The sequence below is a fragment of the Oreochromis niloticus genome, linkage group LG5, assembly GCF_001858045.2.
Source record: "Oreochromis niloticus isolate F11D_XX linkage group LG5, O_niloticus_UMD_NMBU, whole genome shotgun sequence".
NCBI classification, from domain to species: Eukaryota; Metazoa; Chordata; class Actinopteri; order Cichliformes; family Cichlidae; genus Oreochromis; species Oreochromis niloticus.
In genome coordinates, this window is record NC_031970.2 from 33196617 (window position 1) to 33216242 (window position 19626).

Below are 19626 nucleotides of genomic sequence, written 5' to 3' on the forward strand. Positions count from 1 at the left end.
GCATTGATCACAGATAGGCATTTTGACAAAATGTCTGGAAAACATTTCACATCGATTGAAAGTGTCTTCTGGGCCAAAATAAAAGCCTGGCATCTAACTGTAATTACCATATGCAGCTTGGTGTCATTCATTTAGAATCTCTTCATCCAGCACCTTAATCAACATATAATTACCTCAGACTCTAAAGTAGGCTGAGAATAGCACGACGCGAGGCAGTTTATTGAAAGAAGGGAACATTTCACACCTCAGAAGCCTAAGTAGGTCAAAAGACTGGCTTCAGTTGTTAGATGGATAAAGTTTCTTCATTGCATTTCTGCACAACAGGAAATGCATCAACCTAGTGAGTCTCATAAGGAAAGACATCAACCACAACTTTTATTGATCAGTCCTTCCGTATTTGATTGAGGCTCATGACAAGGGTGTGGGCAGGATGACAAACAAAAAGGCTGAAGGTTAAAAAAGTGGAAACCAAATCAATGATGATGACTGACAAGATGAAGCTTGGATGAACACTACTGAGCCCTCTCAGAATAAATAATAAAGAGAAGAAAAAATTGACCGCATTTCCTCCCTACATGTCCATTCTCCCTTCTTCTATTCATGATTTTGATTTGCGTTTTTCTTGCATTCATCTGTCCGGACCAAAATATTAGAAGAATTGAGATGAAATAAAAAAGAAAAGGAATAGTTGATGTTGTGTTGTGGACATTATCTGTTTTAGTGCCTGTTTTTTTTTTTTTTGTTGTTGTTGTTGTTGTTTGTCTTGATTAACTGCAGCTAGCAATTGTTGATTCAAGTAAGGTTTTCAAATTTATTTATCTCCAAAATTTACAACAACCTTGCCAGTCTAACAAACTTCACCTTACAGTAGTTACCCTAATAAATTTTCTCAAAGCTGTGTAACAGGGATTTTTGAGTTACACAGAAGACTACTAAAGAAGAAGACTGCAGGAGGCCAAGTGACCCTCGAGGAAATCCTGCAGATAACACTATCATCCATGTGCTCCTCATGAGTGTAAGTGCAATTTGTTTGCACTTGTCTGAGCAGCACTCAGTCAATCTGATTGTCAGTAAAACTAAGGTGAACGTACAAGTTTTAACTGTTCTTGTTCACTGTAGTTAGTGTGGATACAAACACAGTTTAGCTTTCAGTATGCGTTCCCTCTTTGCCTTTGTGGCATTGTTGTATAACACAGACATTTTGCTCGATCACTGGAAATGTATCAAACACTGGATATTAGGGATGTAATAATTCTCCAAAAACACATTTAATACCTCGATTGCTGTTGGTTGACACCTCAATATTATATTATTTAGAGGGAAAGTTAAAAAACGAGTCGTTTTGCCACAGGCTTGATCACTCAGTCATGCATTTTCATTTTACTTGTTGTCTGACAATAATACAGTTAATTTTAATTTGTTTTTTGAAGCAGTTGAAGCTCAGTAGTTGAACTTTCTTATTTGACAGTGCTTTATAAATACAGCTGTAGCAACATGAATAATCTTGATTCGAGTGGTTATTGCATTTCCCTTCTATAGGAAAAGTTCTGTTTGAAACTAGGAGGGTATGTTTATACTTTACTCAACTCAAGGCAGGAATACATCCCATCTTCATTCCATCCCAAACTTCAAGTTGCCTGAACTTTAGTCCAAATGTGTCATACTTAGTAAATCAGTCAAAAGTTCAGAAAAGCACAAAAATGTGTTAAAATATTGATATTTTGGAGGGTTTGTTAGGCTTTTTCTTCTTCTTTTAGTTATTTAGTTATTTATTTTTACAGAGGATTTAAATATTCCCTTTGCTGCTGAAAAAAACCCACTTTTAATAACTGGTTAAAAATCCTTTGGCAGCAACATCAAACAAGCATTTAAAGCAGCTGCAGAGCAAAACTGCAGGTTCAAGAGGAGTTTGGGCCATTCTTCACTGCAGAGTACAAAATGAGCAAATACTTATACCTGGAAAAAAGAACTCGGCAGGTTTTCTGACTCTTTTTAATTGAGTTTTGTTTTTTTCACTAGTTAAGCTTTTATAAGTTAAAACAGTGTGTTAACCATTAGTCAGTACAATTAAATGTTTGTTTCCTAACTTTCTGTGTGGTAAACATGTACTTAATAAATCTTGGGGGGTCAACACATCCGTATATGGCAGGCGGTCTAATAATGTTTGGGGTCAGAGTTCGATTTGGCACATTTTTAGGTACATGTTGTGTAAATGCTGTGTCAGCTTTGTGGACTCTGCTTTGCTTTCCATGAACGGAGAGTCAAATATAGTTAGCAAGTTGAAAAGGCATGCTCCTGACAGTGATCCAAAAATGTCACGTTTGCTGTTTTAGTCTGACCTGCTGATTTGAATCGTTATCAACACAGCCATGTGTGACACACAGCTCATGCAGGCAAATACTTTAAGAAGCTCAGTAACCGAGTGTCGCAGTTTGCATCAGTGGTTGAACTTCATTTCCAAGTCATAACTCAGTCAGATTTAAACAGGTACTGTGGTCATGGCACACACAGGCTAAGATTCAGCAGGACCAACTCTTTCCAAGCACATAGTTTGCACAGATGTTCACTCTGAATATTTGATCTGTAAATCTGCCAATCTAAATTTGTTCTATAAATCAGAGAAGAATTCATTCGCCTGTTTTCATTTTTTAAGTTTTTTTCAGTATTTAAAAGAGTATTATGTGTTTGTTACAAATATAAGAAAAGTAGCCTATATACATGACAGCATTGTCCTTACTGTTTTAGTCACATGACCCCAAAGCACTACTTTTTGACTGAAGCACTGAAGCTTTCACGTCCCGTTCTGAAACACTGACTGCATTTAAGTTGTTTGGATCCGGGTTTAATGGTTGATATTTGTCCCAGGAGAACTTTTGTTTTATGTTTAATAAATAAGGCAGTAAGATAAGGTGCAGACCTAATTCAAGTGTACTTGGTTAACACAAAAGTCATTATTTTTGGCTTTGTATCAAAAGATAGCATCCTCTAAGGTTAACATATAGAGCCAGTGAAGAAGCGTGCAAAAACAGATCAATCCCTAGACGTTCATGTTAAAATGCCTTAAATTTATAGCTGAAATAAGCATGTTTATAACAGTGTTTAGCTAATTTACCTATGCTGAATTTTTATGTTCCTAGCAGGTTAAAATTGTATTAAGAATTCAGTCATTCAGCTTCACACATGCATTCCACAAAACTCTTTTCAAATATATATAAAGTGTGTGAAACTAAACTAAAGACAATAATGCAACAAAATAGCTTAAACTCATGTACCCTTATAGTAGTTATACTATATCTTTCCTTTTTCTTTCAACACAGGCGCTAATAGCATGTCACAAAGATGTCAGGCTCTGTTTACACAGCTTTAAATCATTAGTCTACCTTGTCCACACACTTACAGGGCAAGGAAAAACAAGCTGTAAACACAAAACTGGCATATTATTAACATTTAGTTGTTATGTTTAACTTGTAAGCAAACACATGCCTAATTACATATGAAGCAACATTAGCATTCATTACAAGTTCGCTTCATTTGACAAATTCAAGACCACCATCTCCTGAGGTAAATATTTGGCTAATCAGCTCTAAAATGCTTGTGCCTCCGCTATAGCTGCTACCTAAGAACTCCTTCCTCTTGTGTTTGCAAGAAGGCACTAATGAATAAGGTATGTGTGACAAAATAGGTTGTGGGAGCTAAATAATAATAAACTAAAATGCTCTTTGGAGCTGCAAAAATCAGCTGGTATTTCTGTGTGACTCTTAGATATTTGAGCCACTGATCATTTTAAAAACATGGCAGATGTTATGTCTAGATACAGTATGTTGAACAATAGAGCTACTCAAAAGCAGCTATATGTGTTATTACCTCTTTATTACACATAATCCGTCTCACCACAGTCCCAAACAATTAAAAATTTGCTTATTAATTATAAGTTAATGTCAAAAGTTTTCTCAAATAATATGTCTGTTTCCATTCATCAGTGTGATAAACTTACCACACATATTGTACAGTTTTGGGGTTTTTTCTGCTTGACTTTCTCTTGAAGATAGTGTAGCAGTGTGTACACCAAATATCAGCTCCCCCATCGACTGCTAGCTGGCCTTTCGGCATGGGATTTTGGCTCTGCTTATTTGGTTGAATGAATTATTAATGGCTCACCGGTTTTCCACAAGTTCCATCTTTTTATTATTTTTTCTATTCCCTAGCAGGCTCGATGTAGAATGAATCTCCTCATCTTCACAGCAACACATTTACCTTCCATCTCTTTCAGAGCCAAACGGAGGAGCGTTTGCCCAGGAAATATTCTGCACTCTCTGGCAACTGGATGGGAAGAAGGAGAATCTTTGACCTTGGAAAATGAAGATGTTGTTGCCATGGGAACTGTTAATCCTTCTGTCACTCAAAGAGTGCCTTGCTGGTGAGATGCCAATTGAAGTCGCCGTTTTATAACACACACCTAATATGAATACAGTGGATCTCGAGCAAGGAAGGGCTTCCCTTTTCTTAATGCATGTTTATGTTACTATTGCACATCAACCTCAAAAATCACTCTATTAGTTTTGCTTGTGGGTAAAATCTACCAATTTGATCCAATTTGTTCATTAAAATTAGTGTTTAGACTGTTTAGTAGGAAATAGTAAAACTTTTGTGCATCACCATATCGACATTTTGATAATAGCGCTAAGCCACAATCAGAGTTCATATTTCCCTTTCAGAGCACCTCAGACTCATGATGTGAATCATTGTTAAGAGTAACATTTGAAAAGAGACTCGCATCCGGTGCGGGACTCACTGTCTCTTGTCTTTTTATGCCTCGCTGTTTTATTATGCAATTTTCTTGCTTTATGTCCAGCTGCTGCCACTTCCATGAATTGTGGCAGAGCACTGTAAAAATCCATACTAACTCTTTCCTCAACACTCAATTATTCTGTGCCTCTTCCCCAGCAGCACAGGTTCGCAGTGTGCTGAGATGCTCTTTGAGAAAAGCAGATGAGCATTAGACTTCATTTTCCTAATACCTGCATGAGTTACAGCTAAGGCATTAAAATCTCGCTAAAAGCTCTGAACATGGCAACCTGCGCAGCGTAGAGATTTAGTGTTGACAGTCACATTTGAAGAATATACTGTATACTCAACTCAAGCCAACCGTTTACAAGGCATCAAGGAATACATTTAAATTTATACAGCATATGGAGTGGGGTCTATTGTATTGTTATTTATGCTTGCATTCCCATTGATTTAGAGCCTCAACTCAAGTCAGCATTTTCACCGAGGCGCATAATGTAGTCTGCAGTCACAGAGCAGAGAATAGAGGGTTATGCACATGTCATTGCACGCTATACTCTACATACGTACGCTCACTACGGAGCACGCATTCACTTGCATTCCCAGGAAATCTAATTAACTTTAATTTGTACGTGTGTTCATGTGTGCTGGTGGTCAGTCTAGTTGGCGTGTGCGAGCATAAATTCAAAACCAACCCAATCGTTTCCCAGTTGAAATAGCCCCGCTATTAAAGGTTCATTAATTTGTTTAATTTAAAGGACACCGCAAACAGGGTAAAAAAATGAAGCACCTCCCTCAGAGGTTGGGGAAACAAGGCCCTTACCAGAGGCAAAGACTCCCACTCTCATTAGGATGATGGTGATGATGGTGTGGGAGGGAGCACTTTTTGTCCTAGTCAAGGTTAAAGACTGTATTATAAAAGAAAAGCACCTCATCCTTTCAAGTGCACCAAAAGACAAATGGACAATTTTTTTTCCCCCGGAGCAGCGCTGCCGTGCAGCTTGGGTGTATGACACACGTGGTCGGAGGAGAGGGAGGGCGAGTGCCACAGTGTGGCCGCGTGCATCTGCTAAAGAAACGATAGATTTCACGGGACTAATTAGTGCAATATCAGTTAATTACTCCTGTGTATTGATAGTTTGGCTGGAGGAAACCAAAACAACAAGCTTGACAGAGCAGACATGCATGCTCAGACAACATGTATACAGCTTTGCATGCTCTCTTCTAATTAGATTATAAGCAGAATGGGGCACTGCTTTGATTACTGCGGCTCTCGTGTAAACATCTTAACCAAGTCATCCCACTTGCATTAAAACAAAGATGAAATAAAACACAATTCAATTAGCCAGCTGGGTTACTTGTCCATCTTTCTAATTATTCTCAACATGTAATTCAGCTTAAACTGGATTCTGTGTTTTGCTTTTCTGTACTTTCATGTATTTGTTGTCTTTTGGCATTTTAATAAAAAAATGTTTTCCCATCAATCTGCACTCAACGGCCTCCAAAGACGGAGCAAAAACATGTTAGAAATGTTTGCAATAATCACAAGCTCAACACTCTCATTTATATTTGGACTATTGATTCAATACTTTGTAGAAGCTGCTTTGCCAGAAGTCATAGTTTCAGCTGATGGAAATGTTTGCCATCTTTCACAACATGTGTGATATCATTAGGAGGAAGCCAGCTAGCCAGTGATTTCCAGGAAAAGAGTGGTTTACCAGTTTCTGCCACTTAAACCGAAAAAGATGCTTAAAATTGTTGTTTGACTCTGATTTTTATGATATACTACTTTGTCAGCTTGAGACCAGAAATGGCTAAAATACATTTTGTCGGCTAAATTTTCAGCACTAAACTATTCATCCAATTTTCATGAAATCAGAACAAATTGGAATTTTTCAAATGAAAAGGAAAGGAAATCTGTAATGCTGCGAGGTAAAGTAACATGTTTTTTGAAGCATATGAAAATACTCCTCAATAATATTTTATTTCCTTTCACAGTACACTGTTGAAAGCACTGTGACACATAGAAGTAGCACCAGTGAAATACATATCATATATACCTGTATCTCTGAAGCTGAGAACCACTGAAAACATGTTGACCAATGATATGATTACTAATGATGATGCATTTTGTTTCTTCTTGTTCTTCTTGTTCTTCTTCTTGTTGTTCTTCTTCTTCTTCTCATTCTCATCATTATTATTATTATTATTATTATTATTATTAGTAGTAGTAGTAGTAGTAACATTTCATCATCATTTCAGTGCTACAACAAAAATAGGATAAATAAAGTATTTCTCATCATCATTTCATCATCAGACTTTGCCACTGGTGCGCTGTGTGTAAAACATGTTTTTATATAGATACATGGATTCACCTTTCTGGCCAACACCCATCTCTCCTGGTCTAGGTCTACAAAGACTCCATTTTTCCCGAGGACACTGCTTTCCTTGGAATAATCAAAGCTTTAGAAGTAGATTTACACCCCACACTTTCATCAGGGAGAGAGAGAGAGAAGTGTGTGTGTGTGTGAGAGAGGTTTTTTGGACTTTGTGGCTCAGGCTTTATCTTCACGTTCAGCGTGACTCGTGAGCTCATATAAACACAGATGTGTGCCTTTCTAAACTCTATTTCCAGCTTGTCAGAAGTTGAGTTTGTATCACAGTGCGAACAGTCCAAATATTTGTTAGCATGAGTATTTAAGTGTATGAAAGACCCACATGTGTTAGTGTGTGGGTGAGCTATTTTTTGCAGCAATAATTAGTCACTATATTTTCTTTGAATTGTTGTAGTAAAAGATTGCTTAAGATTGTCAGCCATGTGTTACTCAAATGTATTTATGTGCTGCACAGATTTACAATCATAACTGCGTATGTGGATGTGTAAGAATGAGGACAGGAGAGAAAAACTCAGTCAGTTAGCCAAAATGCTTGAGGGTTATCTTTGGTTAATTGCTCTTTCATCATAATGTATTATCTGCCTCATGACATGTGCACGAGAGCGTTTATTAAATGCAGGATCTGCTCAAGGAGCCATGTTGGCAGCTAATTATAATAGGTGTTAAGTTCACACACAGTTTTCTGAGCAATGAGTGTTTTTTTTTTCATTGTATTTTTCTTATTTTTTTCCTCCCTCTGCAGAGAATACACGCCATGGTCCTGTCTTCACCCAGGAGCCTAGCGACAGTATTTTCCCAATGAGCACTGATGATAAGCAGGTGTTTATTAACTGTAAAGCAAAAGGGAACCCACCTCCGCGTTATAGGTGAGTGGTTTGACAGCTTTTTGTTTATCTACATAGTGAGACTACAGTGTGTGGGATCAAATTTATAGAACCCATTTATATTTTAATGCAGTCGTTCACTACAAGTATTTGTGTTTAGTCGTTGGTGTCCTTGTGCGATGCTTTCTGGAAAAGTAGGAAAGCTACATGTTCTTGGCCAGCATCACTTTTCATTGATGGTGCCAATGCTTCAGTCTTCATCAGTCTGTCTGTACAGGTGGAAGGTAGATGGAAGAGACATAAACACGGATTCAGATCCAAACTACAGCCTTGTAGAGGGGAACCTGCTGATCAGTAACCCTCATGTCATCAATCACGGAGGAGTGTATCAGTGCATTGCCACCAACACATTCGGGACTGTCGTCAGCAGGGAGGCAAAAGTCCAGTTTGCATGTGAGTCGATTCTGATTTTTTTTAAAAAAATATGCATATACTGTCACAGCAGTGAAAAAAAAATCCCACTCTCCCACCCCACTTTGGCTCGGTGTGATATTATGTGTGACTGAACAGAATGCAAAACAGTTAGAGTGGGGCTGCGACCGATGATTAATTCCATTTATCTCTATTATAATTTCCCTGGTTAATCATTTGATTTATTTGGTCTTTAAAATGTCAGGAGATGGTGAAAAATCCCAGAACACAATATTTTATTCGTAAGGCCAGGTGTCTAAACCCCAGAAGTATTCTGTATTCTGTTCTGGGCAAAAACATGATACTGGACAGAGATAATGGTTGTTTTTGGCTGTTTTTCCTTATTTGAATGGTAAGATATTCAGAAATATTGAAATCTGATCCCAGTTTTTATACTCGTGTCACTCTTAATGCTTTGCTAGTAAATCTCGTTAGATGATAGTTGTGATGTCCCTCTAAGTGTTCCATATAAAACATATTTACATCCAGTACAATATCAATATAGCATACTGTAAACTTTGTGGTCATTAAACAGCTTTTTCAGACCCACAGAAGCTTCTCTGATGAGAAGTTCATCATGTTTAATCCGCAAACATCTAAGTATGGCCATAAGCCAACTGTTGTGGTGCACTGCTAACAAGGTGTGTAGCCTCTGCAGGTCCAGCGTGGACGACCAGGGGAAAACTAAGCAATGAAACGGAGTTAGATTAAAAAAGAATTAGCTGTGAAGTTAACAAATTCTAGTTTGCGGATGTAACTGTTCTGACCTTTGTTTGCAAAGTTGTTTTTTAATAATTAATCACTGATAAAAACTGTGTGTAAAGAACCCACGGCAGACCCGACGACACATACATGCTTTTCAGCATTAACTTTTATTTACACACTCGGTTGCTGTTCACAGACACACACGGCTGCAGCTTCCCAGCTCAGCCGAACACTCAAGACAGGAACCAGTACAGATTTTAAGTCGACAATAATAATAATAATAAATTTTTATTTATATAGCACCTTTCAAGACAGAATCACAAAGTGCTGCACATAAAATTACAAGTCGACGGGACATGATTGCAGATGCCGTGCAGGTGTGTGCGCCTTCCCAGCACGGCACCGCAGACCACGCCCCGCCACACTGTGGGGTGTGAGACATGCCCAAAGAAGTTTAACAAAAGTACTGGATACTCACTAGTTAAAACTGTAGTTGGCGACCATGCCACGACCAGATTTATGGCAATTGTGTGCAATCAGCTTTGAAGAGTTTCTGTTTGCTGTCTTAAAATCCACGTTTGTGAGTCAAGTGAGGCAAAAAAAAAAACCCCAGCAATAAACCTGCTTATCAGCATGTTTGTGATCAAAACAATTACCTCAGCAAAAATCACAACTCTGTTATTATTTACATACACAGAAACTCAACTTAAACAGCAATCAGCAGTAACTACTTAGATTCAGAGACTAAACAAAGCCTCTTATATTAGAAACAAATAGTGACGTAGTTGCTACAGGACAGCAATTTAACTGCATAGCTGCTCAGAAACCTTGCTGTTAGAGGATTATAACCAAAATTCAGCCTGTTGGTGAATAACTGAGTTCATTCCACTGTTGCAAAGAGATGTGTACTGGACGAGTTGAGCTCATCAGCGCAGACTGACTCTGTTTCATTGCAGTTGGACTGTGATTGTTGGAAGCCAGGTTGCCTTACCATGCAACCTGTGTCACCTTGTGATTGAAAGTGTTTGTCTAGAGGTTGAGGGTGTTGTAAGCTCAACTTCTGGTTGACCAGGCGCTGCAGCTACTTGCAGCAAAATCACCAGGCAAGCACTGATTTTTGCCATCATTTTTTTTCCGTAGTGTGACTGAGCCATAAAAGAAGCAACAAAAAAAGAAACAACTTGGTGCCCTTACTATATTTCCACTGGATAGGTTAAAGTATTGTCAGAAAAAGAGCTGCACTTACTTGATTAGATGCTGAGATTACCAGTCTTGTTTTTGTCTAACATTTCCTGGTTTTGTAAAACAGTGCATTTCTTGTTTGCCTTCTTTAGTGGTTTTTAAAACCTAATTAATGCACAGCATCAATTTTTTTTCTGTTGTTCTTGAAACCTGGAAAAAAAATCACATGTCAAAAGTAAATGCAACAAAAAACAAAAAGTAGCATTACACGGATGACAGCAGTTACAGTAAGTGTGTTACCTCTGCACACTAGCTCTGACGGAATGCATGAAGGAATGAAGCCTGCACGTCTTGATTTGGAGGGACTTTTAATCAGTTGATTTCTGGTTTGACAACCGCTGATATTTGCTTGCTCCCCTCCCGGGACTTGATGGTATTTCTCTGACGCTGGAATTGATATGTCTCCCCACTGCTTATTGTCTCACGCAGCACAGCAGCATTTAATTAAAGGTGAAAGTAATCTCTAAAGCGCGATTGGAGAGGAGCATTTTGGTGTACCCTCTGCCTGGTCTCTAGTGCATGCCGTGATATGAACAGGGGGCTGTTGGGTTTGACTTGTAAGCGATATGAACAAACTGGGAAATGTTGTGCAGGATTAAAACGCCCTTCCTGGATGTCGCCCGCACATAAAAGAAGTTATTACAGCTGTCAGACCCTGAAAAGTTATTGATGTGTTTTGCGCTCAACAGTTCTGCAGAACTTCAGCAGCAAGACGAGGAACACGGTGTCGGTGAGAGAGGGTCAGGCTGTGGTTCTGCTCTGTGGACCCCCGCCCCATTACGGAGGTACAGCGCACCTTCCTGACTCTTTGTCTGCTGTGCTTTCACACTCCTGCTTGCCTCAGCAATCTTTATTGTTCCCTTACTCTGCTGCTTATTATCTCGCTGTAACACTGCAGTGTCTTCTTTGTTTTTATGCCTTCCCACCTTCTCTTTCTGCAGCTCTTCCCTCAGAACCATGACATACTGTTTTCCACTCACTTCTCCTTATCTGTCAGACAGGGAACTTTTTATGATCAGCTGCAGCTCTACCTGCCCAGACCCATGCCTTCATCTATAGTTCATAGCCTCATACTTCTTAACCTTGAGCTCACTTTTCTTGCCCATATGATCTGTGACCATGCTGTCATCTATAAAGTCTCCAGTGCTCCACTTCCCCGACTGTCATTTTTTTTTCTTTTTTTCCTGGATGTGGGCAGGTTATCTGTTGGGTAATAAAGGCTGCCGGTGGCTGGTGCGGCCGCGGGAGCGTTTATCCCGCGGCACAGCTGTGAGTCGGCTCATGTGTCTGTGTGCTACTGATTAGCAGACCCTCAAAGTGGTCCACACTCCTGCAGCCATTCGATGCCCACCAGCACAATTTCACGCCAGCATACCAGCCTTTCTCCGCTCTCTGTTTCCAACTGAATCCTGCTGCCACGTGGGAATCCACACTTTAGCAATTTGCCCTCCAGCTTTCCCTCCCTTCCCATTTAAAAAAAACAACAACAAAAAACCTCCATATCTTTATTTTTCCTCTTAAATGAAGCATAGTGAAACATTTGATGGGATTTGTACGATGTGATAACACCACAGTAGCTGGAGGTGTTTTTAAAATGGAACAAAAATATTGGGAAGCAATGTTTTTTCCCCTCCACCTTTAGATAATGTTAAAGCTTCTTTAATACTTGTTGATGCACCACTTGAGGAATACACTGATGCACCTTATTAAAAAGGAGACATTTGAAGCTTTTCAGAGCAATCAATAGGTAAGTGGCCTAAAAGGAGCTGCTCTGTGAGTTAAACTCTGTCAGAGGACATGAGATTATGTGCCTGCAAGTCCTCTGTTGCTGTGAGACTGCAGCTCTTCAACAGACCCACTCTCTGATAGTCCCTAATCATGAAAGGTCTGTCAGTTACTGCCCTGACTTTCCTTGTAATGATTTTAATTCACAGCTTTCCCTCAAGGAAAGCAAGTGGGACTTTTCTTTTTTCTTTTTTTTTTTACCATCTGCCCAGTCAAAAGGGCTGACTGCAGAATGTCATGTGTCTGATACGGGCGGGCTGCACTAATAGCAAAGTTCATTCAGCATTCCCTGCAGACACTTCTCACTCTTCTTAGCTCTCTTTTGCTTTTTCTTTGCGCTTTGCACTCATACATTGGCCTGTTTATCAGTCCTTTCTGTGTTTTTTTTTATTTGTTTCACAAGTGTAGAATAATTTTTAATAAAGTTAGAGGCTAATAACCATAAGTGTTGTTGCCATATTCCACATGCTCAACAGATAAGGCAGGAACAACGAAGCCAACCAAAATAACCCAAAACTCTGCGTTCAAATCAAAAAATGCTCCAAGATAATAAAATATGATCCTCCAGTGTTTTTATAACACATAACACAGAACTCTAACCAACTCTGTACATTTTTGATAGCTAGAAGGTTGACCAATATTGCCAAAAAAAAAGTCCCAGTGCTGGGTTCAACTTTTATCAAACCTGCATTCTTCTGCTGGAGTCCCCTGTGATGACAGCCTCGCTGAGCAACTCAATGATCCGAGTCAAAACAGAGAGGCTATTTTTTTTTGCTGTATGTGTCAGCGCAACCTTAGCCCATCTCTCAGTGCTTCCCATGTTACCTAACCTTTCCGCAGCACCCAGTCCCATGTCGCTTCAAGCCTACTGAAGGCACAAAGCTTTAAAAAATAACACACAAATGTAAACTTTCAGTTAAAAAGCAGAAAAATAGTCAGGTGGGCGCTGGAGTATTTCAGGCAGCTGCAAATTTGTTGTTTGGGGGAGCGACTCAAAATAAACGACAGTGCCCAAATTTATGATAATAAAGGAAGAAAATGGCTCAATTATTTATTCAATTACAAGTCAAAAATGTCTCAAAAAGAACATTCTTGATGACTTGTTGTGTTTGAAGTTGAATGCACCACGTATACTATAAAAATGCGCAACCATAAGTTTGTGCGTCAACATCCTAGTAAAAGGTCAGCTGATCTTAACTTGGCTTAACTAAAAACACTGAACTCTCATGTCCTTTGAAGTCATTTTGTATTTGTTCAACAGAGAAATAAAATGTATTTCTCATTTCCTGATAAACTACATAGAGTGAACGTATTGGTCCACACCGTTTAATAATTAATTATTATAGTGCTTAAAAGTGGCCAATCCCATGCTGACTCAATAAGTGCAGAACTCCAAATCTCCTGTGGCATTAATATCAGCACCACAACTGTGTGCTGGGAGCTTTAGAGCATGGGTGTCCATGGCCGAGCAGCTCCCATACTGCAAGTGTAATGTGTGGGTGGGCCTTTTGTCCTTAAATTATCTATGTATGTGTTATGTATTAATGGTCGTGCTGTTCTGGGAATTTTGGAAATGTGACTGGAAAGTTTATTCTTTTGTGCCTCACTATCTGCATTTCATGTCCTGTTCCCATTATTCCAGAGATCAAATATTCATGGGTTTTCAATGGACAGCGCAACTTCCTACAGCAGGATGCTCGTCGTTTCATTTCTCAGAAGACGGGAAACTTGTACATAGCCAAAGTTGAAGCATCGGATGCAGGGAACTATACATGCGCAGTGAGAAACATGATGACCAACTCAACAGTGTTCAGCTCTCCAACCCCAGTGGTGGTACGGAGGGACGGTGAGCATCACCATCACCAGTCTACCTTGTGGTTATCAGTCTATGAGATAAATCACTTGTCTTGAGTGCAATAGTGGTTTTGCTTTTATGCCAAAGTGATCTTTTTTTTCACCATCTGAAAATCTCCAAACTACTTGTCACCTACACCACAGCTCTTGCCTTTCTTTTGCTTTTTAAATGATATGATTTGCTTTTGCCTTGTGCAGTAGTGATGGGCGAATACGAGCCAAAGATCGAGGTTCAGTTTCCTGACACCCTTCATGTCTCCAAAGGATCGTCAGTGAAACTGGAATGCTTTGCCTTAGGAAAGTAAGTGGCACAAACAACAACACAGTCCACTGGAATATCAGCGTCCTCAATTACTATCAAACATGGCAGCAGCAGTCTTTCCGGTCGTGGTGGAGCAGGAGAATGTGGCCTGCATGACCTCTTTGTGTTTGACCTCCGCAGCCCTGTGCCTTCCATCTCATGGAGAAGAGCTGATGGAAACCCACTCCCTGGCAAGATTAAAATCAACCACTCCAGCGGGGTTCTGGAAATTCCATATTTTCGCCCAGAGGATGCTGGCATGTACGAGTGTGTAGCCGAAAACAGCAGAGGACGAAATGTTGCCAGAGGGCAACTTATATTCCACAGTAAGGAAGGAAGAACATTTTGCTTCTTGCTTATCAGAGTCTACTAATAACCTTTTTTTTCTCTTTCAGTTATATTTAGACCTTTAGTCAGAGCTATAATTACTGGAAAACAGCCCTTTATTCAAGCATTATTTTTTCTAATGTTTGTTCTAATAGAAGGATAATAAGCATGATAATTTGGAGTGATGTGTCCCTATTGTACCTGCTTTTTAGGATCATTGCAGTGAAAGGAGTGTGAATTGCCTGCAGCGTAATAAATATTTTCAAATTAGAAAATATGATTTTCCCAGTATCTCAGGACAAATTTACCATCTCTGTATCTGACTGTCAAACTCAAATATTTAGAGGGGTCATTTGTAGATCACAGGAAATCCCTGCCATCTGCAAATATTCACAGTCGACTTCTAAAAGCAGAGAGAGGAGTCAGTGTCTCACCTGCTCCTGTCTGCCATACGTGCAGATAAGAAAGTAGGAAAGATGGATATCAGTGTCTGAACTAGATTCAGGATCCTTTGTTTTATGTAGACCTTGTGTAAATGCAGCGTGGATTCTGAGGTGTCTGGTTTTGACATCAGTGGTGCTAAAGATTAAGCCGTGAATGGCTGTTGACACAAAGCAGCAGTAATGCTGGGCAGGTTTGTTTATGCAGCACATTTCACATAAATGCAATTCAAGGTGCTTCACAGTATGAATTCAAAAGGAGATGGAGATGGCATTGAAACACTGTCACATTAAAACATAAAAAGAACAAATTCAATAGAGGTTTTTTTTACATTTAAAAAAAATCAAAGTAGAACGAACTAGAGCTTAAAGTTAAGTGTAAAGAAGGAAGTTTTTAACCAGTACTTAAAAGTAGTAGTGAGCAAGAGCTTAAAGCTTTTTAAAGTTAAAAGTAACTAAATACTGCACATCTGAAGCTGAAACTATGACTCTCTTGAGATGGAAGCTCAGACAAGCCCTGCATGAACAGCTGGTTCACTCCTATGATGCCAAATACTGGTATTACCTGTCTCAGACATACACAAGGTTATAGCAACAGCACAGAGAGGTTTCCATCCCATTACACATGTAAATGAATTATATTTAAACATGCTGCTAAAGAGGGTTAATATAGTAAGTACAGATATCGTAAACTAAACCACAGTCTTTTCTGAAAACCAAAGTGCAATTTAGTGCCTAACCCTTACTAAGTAGTGTTAGTGCTAAATCGTAACCAGACTGAGAGTGAAAGTGAAAAGACACAAATCAAATTAAACTAAGCAGTGATCAGTTCATAATTATCCAATCTACAAGTATATTATAAAAACACACACTTGCTGTAGCTATACCTATTCTGGTATAGGTTAGAATAGTATTGTTTTATATTTATATCAATCAATCAATAAAATCATTATTTTGGACTTATGGGAAACAAGGGTTAATGCAAATAACAAAACAAATGAACATGAAGTCAAAGAAAGCCATCGTATTCACATGGAAAATAATGTTGACCATTTTCCAGTCGGCCTACAAAGGAAGCAAATTCTTATTAATTCCTACCCCTATGTAGCTCATCTTATATATCTAATTGGATTATACAATCTAATGTATACAATCATTCGTACAGTCATTACGAATCTCTTTGGGTGCTTTTTGAAGTTGATCTCTTTCTGGGTTTTTCAGATGGATTACATTAATGATTCCACTGATTGGCCATGTTGTACATAACTTGAAACTCTTTACTGTTGGTTGGCAAAGAGAATCAGTGCCATACACTATATAACATAAGAAAGATTAGGTCCTATCTGACAGAGAGAGCTGCTCTCTTCGTACAGAGGTGTCATCTTTCACCGATTATGCTGTAATGGCAGAGCTGTCAGTAGGCACAGTAAAACCTCTGCAAATGGGCCAAACCTGTGGCAGCATGTCAAGTCTACAATCACCCAAAGACAGCTTAGGTAATACTACCTTTTCTTTTACTTGCCACTCCTTATCTGTTGCCAGCAGCAACATGTCAAGTCACTAATGAAGTCAAGTCACTAATTCCTGCCTAGGAGAGATCAGAAGTGTGGACTCTGGTCTAGTATGCCTTCTCCTTCACTACAATCACATGAATGACTTAGAATGAGTAATCAAACTGGATTTTGTCTTCCCAAAAACCTTGTTTGGCAGTAGTTCTTCATCTAAAATAATCTCTTTCTTTCTTATTCTTAATTCCTGAGTTTCACTGGGAAATTACCATATTTGTCACATCAGGATTGATTTTTGTAGAGCGACACTTTTACGAATATATGCAATTAATTTTTGAATTCATAGGATATATTCATAACCATTTGTCTTTCTGTAGGTGCTGAACATCTGCAGTGGGTCCAGACACTGAAAGATGCCCATATGGCCATCGATGCTAACCTGCAGTGGGAATGTAAAGCCATTGGCAAACCTAGGCCTACGTACAGATGGTTGAAGAATGGTCAGTCACTAAAAGCAGAGGTAAGATGTATGAGTGAGTACGAGTACTGCAAGTTTCAAAATCATTAAAAAGGATAATTGACATTTTCTTTCAATTTTTTTTATTGTTCAGGAGAGGATCCATTTGGAAGCTGGCAGACTGACCATACCCAAGATTAGTCTGTCAGACTCTGGGATGTATCAGTGTGTGGCAGAGAATGAGCATGGATCTGTGTATGCCAGTGCTGAGCTCAAGGTTGTAGGTAAGCAGTTGTGTTTGCCCTGTTTCATTTACAATGGACTGAACAAGAGGCAAGGCAAAAGTATGCTGTCTGTACATCGTGCTGTCACTGGAATTAAAATGCTCCCTATTTGAAAGTGAATAAATAAGTAGAAACCAGCTAAACTAGCGCCTCACTGAGCCGCGGCCTTGCACATTCATTTCCATAATTATTTCCTACAATGAGCCAGTCTGGTGGTGAAATATAATTTCCGTAATTGCTGGTGATGCACTTGACATTTTGGCTGATGCACAGCTGTTGCACCTTGACAAAGCGAGACAAACGGCATCAACATGGGTCTCTTCCTCAGCCTCGCCGCCTGACTTCACCCGGCGCCCTGTGAAGAAGTCCACGGTGATCCAGAGGGGGGGTGAGGTGGTGTTAGAGTGTCGCCCCCACGCTTCTCCCAGGGCCACAATCTCCTGGTGGAGAGAGGGGGGGATGCACCTGAAGGACAGTGAGAGGTAGGGTATTATAAGCACCGCTGCACAACCCACTGAAGGCATTAATTTCCAGTACCGATTGTTATTTATGCCTTGGCTCAAGGGGACTTTGGAATCAGTGTTGCATAAAACTTCCTCGTTGGTCAAAGAATGTGTTTTTTTTAGATAGACACCTTATTCCCTCGGATATGGATGTTGGTTTTCTGCTGACGCTGCTGCCGTTTGCTGCCTGTACCAAGGAGGCCATGACACCGAGCCTTATCAGTTTTGCAATGCACAGGAAGGAGAGCACTGTATGATTTAGCTGTTTGAAACTTCAAAGCGTCCGGTGTCGCCGCAGTTTTACAGCTCTTCAAAGCCGGGGGAAAAAAGTAGAACAGAGATCCTGTTGGGACTTTTTCCGTGAGAAAGCCAAAGAGAAAAACAATCTGACTCCATCTTTCAATGAAACGCCACCTCAGGCGACATGACAGGCCACGCCGTGTCATGATTGAAGGTCTGAGGCGACACCTGTGAGCTGAAAGAACCCGTTTGCTGTTGCACCCAGCCTCAGCAGAAGCTAATCCACACAGGATGAACCAAGCAAGAGTTCAAGCGCAGTATGAGGTCTGCTTTCATTAAACGCTGGGTGTAAAAGAAAGGGACATGAAAGGTCATGTAGTGATGGCTAGATAACTGGTAGACAGGCTACAATAAGGGAAGACCAATTATTTCCCAGGAAACTTCACAGCAGTTTAACAGTTATCAACAATCACTGAAAATCACTTTCCTTACACACTTTTGAGCTGCGCCTAAGTGCAGCTCCCACTGTTGACAATATGATGTTATCTTAATCACATAATATTGGAGTATTTTGGATCCTTCTTTTTTTTGATGGGAATAAAAAGCAGCATTGGCACACCGGGTGTATCCGTCTTTGGGCCATTGTTCAGCATGCCCATACATCATCCGACTTGAAATTGAAAGCATGTCTTTTCTGTAAAACACCATCCAAAGGCTTGTCGGTCTCACGCTGTATAATTAACTTAATGGCTTCAATTTTGTGTTAGTGCCTTGCCTCCTAAAGCCACCACAGCTTCAGTGGCTTACAACACCTTAACATCACGTGAGGCTTTGAAATAACAAAAGGTTTGACAGTAAGTTGAATTTTTAATTGTATTCTAAACTTGGAGCCCTGAGGTCATAAATTTGGTAATAACGCATTAAAATTGGCCATCAAAGGAACAGAGGCTTACTTGTATTGATGTCACAATGAGGCTGCATTACCAACTGTTAGTCGGCCTCTTTATTAAAGGGAAAATGTTTATAGTGCTGTTACCTAGAATTTCTTTATAAAAAAGAAAGATGATATTTGAAAATTGAAGTAAGTTGGCAGTTTAACCAAATAGAATAATGTATGGAGAAATGGTATGATTTAACATTTATCCTTTATAAATATAAATAAATGAATATATAATAAATCTCAGTAGCCAGCTCCTAGTATCATGGTCCTATGTGTTGTGGTCATTTTTGCAGTTCTTTGTAAATATATTTGAGTTTGGGTGCCTTTTTAGGTTTTACTGTTATTCTCACATTTGTACTTTTTGATTATTGTTGGTTTGAGTTTTGAACCCTGATTTGATCTCATTGTCATTCTAGCAGTACTGAGTAGTTTTCATGCTTGTTTAGTTTGTTTAGATCGTCTTACAGGTCGATATACATTGGATTTTGTTCTATGTTTATTTAGTATTACAGGTGTTATTAAAGGAGACCTGTTATGCTTTTCCTTACTTTCTGTCATCTTTAT

At 39.3% G+C, this 19626-nt stretch overlaps 1 protein-coding gene across 4 annotated transcripts in view; it reads left to right on the forward strand.

The window, feature by feature from the left end:
- Window positions 1-19626, forward strand: part of cntn6 (contactin 6) — a 136799-nt gene that overhangs the window by 79058 nt on the left and 38115 nt on the right. For 3 of the 4 annotated variants that reach the window (XM_025907485.1, XM_013270023.3, XM_025907486.1), the window contains 10 exons: window positions 4271-4417; window positions 7924-8047; window positions 8283-8458; window positions 11113-11208; window positions 13851-14054; window positions 14261-14363; window positions 14505-14689; window positions 17016-17158; window positions 17250-17379; window positions 17708-17861. In XM_025907485.1, coding sequence (XP_025763270.1) covers window positions 4357-4417; window positions 7924-8047; window positions 8283-8458; window positions 11113-11208; window positions 13851-14054; window positions 14261-14363; window positions 14505-14689; window positions 17016-17158; window positions 17250-17379; window positions 17708-17861 — 1376 coding nt within the window. In that variant the 5' untranslated portion in view covers window positions 4271-4356. The remainder of the gene's footprint in view (window positions 1-4270; window positions 4418-7923; window positions 8048-8282; window positions 8459-11112; window positions 11209-13850; window positions 14055-14260; window positions 14364-14504; window positions 14690-17015; window positions 17159-17249; window positions 17380-17707; window positions 17862-19626) is intronic. The other variant, XM_025907487.1, reaches the window with a different exon arrangement.